The following is an 8,960-nucleotide window of genomic DNA, read 5'->3' on the forward strand; positions in this document are numbered from 1 at the left end:
CCTTCCCTCCTGGCAACTAGAAATAAATTTTCTCAAATGGGAATTTGAACATTCAGAAAAACTTTAAAGAGAGATTGGCAGCCATACCTGTGTGTCGTCTTTGGTGTCGTTTGAGTTGGTCTGAACGGGAAAATCTTCTCTCACAGTCCTTAAAGTCACACTGGTATGGTTTTTCACCTGAAGAGGATAAAGGCAGCATTTGAAAGATATACTTAAATTGGGTGTTTCAGTGGAATTTAGAATAGATAGTAGTTACTTCACTAAAAAGCTAGGTGTTTTTCTCACAGCCTGTATTTAAAGGGTCAGATTATCAATGTAATGAATCAACACAGTCTTATTGAAATAAATGGGTCTGGCCTGACTTCCAGATCTGAAGAATTTGACCTTGAATCAGTTTGTTGCAGAAAGGAGCAAATAGATTCAAATGGAAGAGACTTCATAGAGCTGAATAAAAAGTGCATTCTCACAGCAAAACATTTTATAATAAAAATAGAAAATGTGTCTTTTTTATTCCTGAAGATCATCAAAACAATTTCAGCATTTTCTAGAAGAAAATAATTTGCACAGAGACAACTTGCAGTTTGATCTAAATTGAATTTGAAGGAAGAAGTCCAAACCCATGACATCTGTAAGATCAGTAAATTTAACTGTGTAAAAACTACCAATATTTAATCCTAGAATAAAGTACATTTCTACCCAAAAACCACAGAACACCATGAAAAGTAGCACTTTGCATTGCATATGCAAATGTACAAATCCTTCACCCAAGTCTATTAATTCTTTCAAAGGCCCTTATTCAAAAAATTGAGTAAACTGTTCCTCCACATACAACTGCACTCAGGATCCTAGAAATCAGTCTGTCTGGCACAAAATATAATCACAAATATTAAAAAAGAGTGTCTCAAATATGTACAGTTCCTTTCATTATAAAGGGCTTTATCAGGCATATAAACATACAAATACTATAGAAATGAATCCATTTCAGGGGAAAGGAATGCAAAGAAGTTGGTTCAGTAGCAGAGGGAGGGACAATTTGATCAACACAGAAGAGCTAAGCCATGTATTCTTTCAGAAAGGGATAAAGAATCTCTAAGGTCTGCTTCACATTTACACTTAGTCCCCTTTATCACTCTGACATTCAAGAGGGGCCTGAATCCATATAAATGACATTAACTCTCACTTTAAACTCCTTCTGCACTTCCAAAGTCATGTAAAAGAACCTTAATGTAAACAAGAATAGACCTCTTCAATATCTATACAGAGCAGAAAAGACACTTGTCTCTAAAGCATCAAATCTAGCATACAATCACCCAAAATTCAAAATTCAGTATTCATTACATTACTTTAGGAAAATGAGCAGAGAAAAAGCATTATGTTACATGAATATTGTACCTTACATGGTACACTAGCAATGTATACCTCATGAGATGCTGTGTTCATCTAATATGTGGTCTGCAAAAGCAAACTGAACTCTTTAATGAGCATTTTTAGTTGCAATTATTCAGGAAAATTAGGAAAAATAGGAAGACATAAGGGTTTCAATGACTTTTACTTTGCAAAATATTGGCCTTTTTAGCCTGTTTTTGCCCATTTAAAATGTGCTACATTACAAATCTGTTTGTACAGCTCAATAATGTATAAAGCAGTAGTTTTGAGATGCTGGTGAAAATTATGATTTTAGTTTTAAGTATTCTGGGATTATGCTCATTCTGATCTCAGTAACATTTTTGCAAATCATGTAATCAAGTACATTAATGGAAAATTCCAGATTTATATTAGTGTAGCTAACTTCAAGATTTTAATCATAATTATCAAATATCTGTAAAGAGAACTTTATAACTTCCTGTGACAGTTACCCAAAGGAGTGTATTGACTCTTAAACCTAAACATGGGCTATTTCCATGTCTGTTATCTGAATTGATTAATGTACAGGATGATATTTGCCACAAGTGTTTAAAATGATTCCCTACACTTTGACCACAAAGACTCCCATGGGAATTCCTGCTTCTCAGAAACCATTTAGTTCCAAGGGACTTAGTCATCTGGCAGAGTTAAGAGGGGGAATGTCTGTGAAACATAACGTAGTGACAAGATTATTGTGTCCCAATTGTAAATTAAATGCAGAAGAAGTTTAAGTATATATTGAATAGAATAGCAGCATGGTCACTTTAACTAAAGCTCATTCGACAAACTTTAATTAAAGCACTATTTTTAAGTGTGGTGACACTGATACATGAAACGCTGGAGTCTGCTGAAGCAAAAGAATTACCACATTCCAGCAGACTCGATTAATTGAGCCTGCTCTGACGCACTGTAATTACAGTACGTTGAAGCAGCCTCGCTGCTCATGTATAGGTGCCTGAGATTCCATTCCTAGCTCAAGCACAGATCTCATATGTCACCTTGGACAAGCCACTTCATCCACCCTACATTCTCCCTCTGTTAAATAGGAATAATAGTGCTCCATCTCTTAGAAGTGCTCTTTAAATAAAGTTAATTAAGGCCAATGAGGTGCTTAGATATCACAGCCATATATAGGCCATATAAACACCTAAATGAATGAAAGGAGGCACAGGAGGAAAATCAAGGAGACAGATACCATAGTTAAAGGGCTCTAGCAGTGGTGTATAACCAGGATACAGTCACTGTGCAAGATCTCACCAACATTCACATATTATTGCACTTCAAATGTAATGAACCAAAAGTCAAAAACATTTAGACATCATACATTTGGACCTTTAACACTAAAAGGTGAAGCTCCAGAGCTGAAGCAATGAACTCAATTAGTTGCAAACTCTTATCCTTCACTGAGGATAGATACTTGATGGAAACATGGTTTCACATATTTCTCCAGCATGTTACTACAAAATCTCCAGTGATTACTGCTTTCATCTTCCTTTTTTGGATGAAAAGTAGGTTTCATAGACAAAACAGCTGATGCACTATTTTCTCTATAGATGAACAGTTTCTACTCAGAATAAATTCGTAGCTCTGCCAAGAAAAATCACCAGAAAAGTGGCCAGTGGCAAAAATGGGAATATTTCCCCTATAAATCAAGTTTATGAAAGCATAAAGAAATTTTTTTACAATGCCAGAGTCTTTCACTTATCAATTCCAAACTGAATCCAGGAAGCCAGCTTCATTAAACTTACTAGATTATTTTCTGTATTAAAATGTATATTTATGTTTGCATTTCCTCGAGAAGCCTAGTCTACTATCATAGAATATTTCAAGATAAAAAGCATGTTTTTTTGGTTACATATGTTTCAATAATTACGTTGTTAACAATGGATAAGCAATCTTTGAAGGTTCATAATGTCAACATATTTTCAACCAAAGCTATGTTGAAACATTGGTAAAAACTGATTGCAGGTTCCAGTTCTGTGCTTCAGAGCTCTACTCGATTTTGCAATACAGCAGTTATTATCAGGAAAGAAGCAGATGATCTAATAAGTCAGTCTCTGGGAAATATGTGGGTGATGGGAAAAAAATGAAGAGCCAAAATTATTTTGTAACAGAATTAGCCATTTTAAATCAGTTTTAAATCTTGTTTTAAATCAAGTATCTGCTATGGCAAAACCTGATCTATTACTACATGAAGAAGGATGCAAGGGCTTCCAACTGCATGAGTGTATTCAGAGACCTCATTACACCACAAACAGAAAAAAAATAAAGTATGCTGGCCATAGAATGAGAAAGCTGACACAACAAAAATTCATTTATCTGGTGACTGACCCTTGCAAATGATGAAACTTTAATGCAACTAGCCAGACTACTGCCTAGAAGGAAAAAGGATGTGGGCATGGAAAAAAGGAGGGCCATTCCCTTCCTAAAAGGCTTATGCTGGCTCCATCCAAACCAGCTGGCATATAAAGTATAGAATCTAGAATTACATTGCTCAGGTGTTAGTGATCTGGCAGCAAACAAGCAAAGAGAGATGTTTACGAGAGCTGTGGTCAGTTAGGTGCCCCCCATCTTACAGCACAAAAAAACCCCTTGCCTCTCATTTATCTCCAAGACCATCACAGCTACAACACCCCAATCCTGCTAGTCCCGTCCTAGTCACATTGGGGTCAACATGGTCCCTTCTAGGTCTCCCTGAGAAGCTCACACATAAAAAGGGCAAGTAGGATAGAGAAAGAAAAGAATAGTAGAAAAGCTGTAACCCAGAAAATGTTGTTACCAGGAAGTAATACTTTTTATAACTGACTCAAACAGGAGCTCCCCCTCACTCCCAGAAAAAAAGAAAAAATTATTTGCAGTGTTTGCTAAGAGCAGTCCATCTTTCCATAAAAAGTCTATCCAACCATGGGACTAGAATGCAAGAAACAAAGTTAAAGTTACAAAGAAACCAGATACAGGATCCAACCAAAAAGTTCACATCCAATCCTCAAAAACTACTGAATATGAAATAACTTGTGAAGTTCAGAGCCAGGTTTGGGGTTCAAATATCTTAAACTCTGGGGTCACCTCTAAAAAAGATTGTTTTGAAGTAATATTTTTCAAAGTTTTCTAAGTATAGAGGGTAGCAAACTTATTTACATGAGTATATGCCTTCTCTCCTTTTCATCTCTCCAGGTCACTTCAGAAGAGAGTCAGATAACTTGGAAGCAACTGGCCAGCTATAGTACCAAAATCTGGAGGTTGCTGGGGCTTCTGTTGCTCCATGCCATTGATCAGCCCCCAAATAATGTGTGGTATAATAGTAGATATCTTTTGCAGTTAAAATTGAAAAGATTTAGGAGTAACCTAAAAACCTTGTTATACATCCAGAAATAATACAGGAAAAACCAAGCCACTGCATGTAATAAAACAAAAATTTAAGATCATATTTAAGATCATATTAATCAAGATTCAGAGTAAATCAGCTTAAGAGTGAAGGAAAAAAGGGTGATTATGAAAACAATTCAAAATTGTTTAGACTTTTTTCCAAGAAAAATGTTGCCATAAATAGCTGTGAGAGGCCACTAAGTGTCTCCAAAACTGTATTTCAAAGTTGTTTATGGAGAATAGAGTGATATTTGTATAGAGTTTAAATTGTAGCTGCAGTCTGAGGTATCTTTAATCTATACTCTTCAGCAACATTGAGGAAATCCAGCCAAACACTCCAACTGTGCCCCATGCAGTATTGTAGATTATGAAGTTAAAAATGCACGAGTAATTATCTTTAACCTCTTTTTAATTGCTGTGTACACGTAAATTAGACAATACTTATGGTATTCCACTATTTTCATACTTCATTGTATTAACTGAACATTTTACCCATTGATTTCTATGAACAGCCCAGGCAACTTTACTCTAAATCAAATGTATACAACCAGGAAAAAAATGAATAATATATTTCCTTTCAAATATAAATCTGTGAAATAAAAATTCATTCAGCTTACAGTTTTTCCAGGGATTAGCTGTACATTAGCTGTCCACCCCTTACAGCTTAATTTGCAGGTCCTGAGCTCCCAAAGCCTGTACTGAATTCAAGAAGCATTGGGGGTATAAAAAAAAACCAGGGGATCCCGCTCCTATAATATATAGTACTGGCTTCATAAAGAACTACTTAAGACATGTTCAGTGAGCCCACAGTAATGAGCAACATTTCTTTGGGTATGCTCAGTTCTTCCCAAGAAAAGATAAAGGGGGTGGGGAAGAAACAGAAAACTCTGAGGCTCCCTTTGAAGGAATTTCCTCTGAATGCTTTTAATATGGGAGCCGGGTTCACCCTCCTGATGGAAGTAGCGATGGTTCTGAAGTCGTTCATATGCCACAGTGCTGGAGGAGGGGGGCAAATGATATGTCTGTTCCCAGCACCACTCCTTTCACTTCTGCTCCTCTGTAGATCCACAGCGAATCTTCTGGGGAAGGTACTACCTAAGTGATAGAACCTGTCACATGAGTTTCCCCCTGCACAGGTATATAAGGGTGGCCTTCTGTACCCCATGTTGTCTTTAAAACATCCTTCCAAACCTGCATAGGTAGCTTCTTGCTTAAAATAGTCAATGAATACACTTACCAGTGTGCTTTCTGCTGTGCATCTGTAAATGAGATAACTTAAAGTATCGCTTATTACAGCCAGGGTATGCACACATGAAGGGACGTTTTTCATTTGTCTCACTTGCTGATCGGACAATAGTTGGAGGTACTCCTGGCACTCGCCGGACATCCTACAACAACAGAAACATCAATGCTGTGTGCTATCACTGACACAAGTATGTATATCCACAAGCCTGATCCTATTGTAGTCAATGACAACACTCAGACTGACTTCAACACATGTAGATCACTTAACTTACAATACAATCATGATTACTTGTCTTTTCCATTAGGAAAGAATAGCATTAGCATCTCTTCATCTAGTTTATATACAGCAATGAAATTATCCAAAGGGAAAATATAGACAACTCCCCATGCTAAATTCCCTCAGAATTCCCACAGAATCAGCTACTTCATGATACTTTCAAATGTTTAATAGTTATTTAACTATTAAGAAGTGATAATTTATTTTATTTTTGTTTTCAAGAAATGATATTCAAATTGCTAGTTTCACAAATTCAGAGTTTCAAAACTAACCAGGCGTCAACTGAACTACATACACAATCCCAAGCTGCAGAAACCATAGATGGCCAAAGTTACCGTATACCTAACTTTCAAGTAAGAAAAGGGGCCTCCAATTTTTGACAATCCTAAATTCAGTGAAGACTAAGGCTCAAGGGGTAAATTTTAGAAGGAGAAATGCATGAGTTTTCATACAACAACTGTGTAAAAAGCAGATTTTATATGATCCTTCAATGAAATCAAAAGTCACCTTCTGTGCTTTCTTAGACACAGAGTACTATAAAATTAGCAAAAGAATCATCAACACTAACCCATTAGTTGATACATTACTGGATAGCACCTTATAAATGATTGGTAAGTTTGTTTCTTCCTCTACAATGTCCTAATATACTCACTTGTATTCCTCTAAAAACTCCATGGGTGTGTATTCTGTATTGGGCCCCACAGCTATATAACATAGGAGCAGTGTGGTTCTCATTTTCATATCCTGTTGCATGGCTGCAAATAAAGAGGGGAATAATGCATCGGGTTAAATATTTCAGTGCACCACTCCAAGCGAGAGGTTTTTTTCTTCATGTGATGATAAAATATTTAGGCTTTAATTTTGTTGTCAAGAGATCCAGGTTGAAATGCAATAAACTGAAGGAAGATTCTGCTTCCTCAGCTTGGGTCAGCTCAGAATTACCACTTTTTGCACCTATTAGTGCCCAATAATGCTGTCCAGAAGAAAATAGAAAAGGATTCCTGCCATGGTGTAAATGCTGATGTATTTCCATGAAAAATATTAAGGAGAGAAACATAGGAGTAGAACTGTCTTAGGTGCATATGTGCATGTTATTTGTCAGTTAAATGCAGAGCTGGATATTGCTAATATCTTTTGGAATGAGCAAAATGCTTTGAGTTTCACATTAAGTGTGTTGGATTTTTGTCAGCACCTCATGACTCAGATATTACCAGATAGTACCAAGAAAGTGATTACATTTATAAAAATAGCAGTCATGAACTCATAAATAAAGATTACAAATCAGTCTCCCAACTATTTAGCCCACGTATCAGCCTGTAAGATGCACTGTAATTTAACCCTTTGTAAAACCAACTGAAGTTAAACCCAGAGGGACAGATCCCCAGCAGCTGTAAATTGTCCAGATTCCCCATGCAGCATCATGACATTTAAAGTAGTGTTTTGAGGTTTTCCCCACAGAAATGTTGTTAATCTATTTAGGTGTGTTCTTCAAAATACTAGAATGCTTTTAACAGAAAGTTAGACATATCACTGGATTTTCTCCTTTGAGCATCTTATTGTTAAAATAATGCTGAAGCTTTCAGCTCTGCATTAGTATTTAATATATTAGGAGTGATAGGAGCTTAAATTTTACACTGTAACTAAAATGGCAGCTGTGGATCCCATCAAGACTGACTTGGGGAATGAGGTATACATATGAAAAGTTACAAGCAAGACAGAAAGCCCAGAACAAATGTATCTCTGTCATTGTTATTAGGGGCCATTGAGGCCCCAGACTTCTTTCTTTCAGTGGGTTCATTTTTTTCATTTCAATCATAAGTCCTTGCACTGAGTCAGATTTTATGAAATCCCAGACATCAATGGCTTACAATAGCAAACAGTGGAATTGAGGTATGGAAACAGTTTCGTTAATTTGGCCAAAAGAAGGGGAAGGAGGGAGATGTTAAGAGTATATAACACTTGTGAAGTATGGTGGTTGTGTTCTTCTTTGATTGTTTGTTCACGTGACAGCTAGAAGCCTGTTGCTGCTAATCCCTCCTAGAAGTATTTGTTTAACTCGGGAGCATCAAATTAATTGGGCCCCACAAGCCAGATCCAGGCTGCTGGTGGTCTAAGGGAATCCTCAGGGCTAGAAAACAAAGAGTTAACACCACTGCCACCCTCCCCCTCCCCCTTTTTCTCTGCTACCAGTCTTAGTCACCAGAAGCAACCAAAAAGTGTGATTCAGTAGCAAGAAGAAGTGGGGGGAGTGGACAACATTAATTCCTTGTATTCTGGAGCCATGGCAAAACAGCAGGGATCCATGCCACTATTGCAAGGGTTTCAGCAACCATGGCAATCAATCCCATGGGCCAAATTTGGCTTATGGATGTGAATGGTTCAACCCACAAAAAGCTCCACAGGCCAAATGATCCACCTCCATGGCCTGGATCTGGCCCATAGACCATAAGTTTTAAACCCCTGGTTTAACTCATGGTGGTAGAGGTCTGTGCTTTGATGCTTCAGACTCTGGTTTCAGATCCTGATGACAACTACCTCTTTCATCAACAGCATTAACACAAAAAACCCCAAACAGCCCTATGGTATAAGCCCACTAAACCTCTGCTAGGGTGACTCCCATTGTGTATTTTTTTCACCTTCTCTTTTTGGAGGCATCTTCCCCCAGGAT

General features: G+C 37.2%; 1 protein-coding gene across 4 annotated transcripts in view; it reads right to left on the reverse strand.

Moving 5' to 3' along the window:
* WT1 (Wilms tumor 1) overlaps positions 1 to 8,960 on the reverse strand; it is a 65,879-nt gene that overhangs the window by 14,593 nt on the left and 42,326 nt on the right. For all 4 annotated transcript variants that reach the window (XR_002097756.1, XR_002097755.1, XM_019519523.1 and 1 more), the window contains exons 5-7: positions 6,945 to 7,047; positions 6,008 to 6,158; positions 88 to 177 (exon numbers count right to left, since the gene is read on the reverse strand). Coding sequence is in view for 2 of the 4 variants with exons in the window: in XM_019519523.1 (XP_019375068.1) it covers positions 88 to 177; positions 6,008 to 6,158; positions 6,945 to 7,047 (344 nt within the window). In the remaining 2 variants the exon portion in view is untranslated. The remainder of the gene's footprint in view (positions 1 to 87; positions 178 to 6,007; positions 6,159 to 6,944; positions 7,048 to 8,960) is intronic.

The sequence above is a fragment of the Gavialis gangeticus genome, unplaced genomic scaffold, assembly GCF_001723915.1.
Source record: "Gavialis gangeticus isolate Ggan-Ray unplaced genomic scaffold, GavGan_comp1, whole genome shotgun sequence".
NCBI lineage: Eukaryota > Metazoa > Chordata > Crocodylia > Gavialidae > Gavialis > Gavialis gangeticus.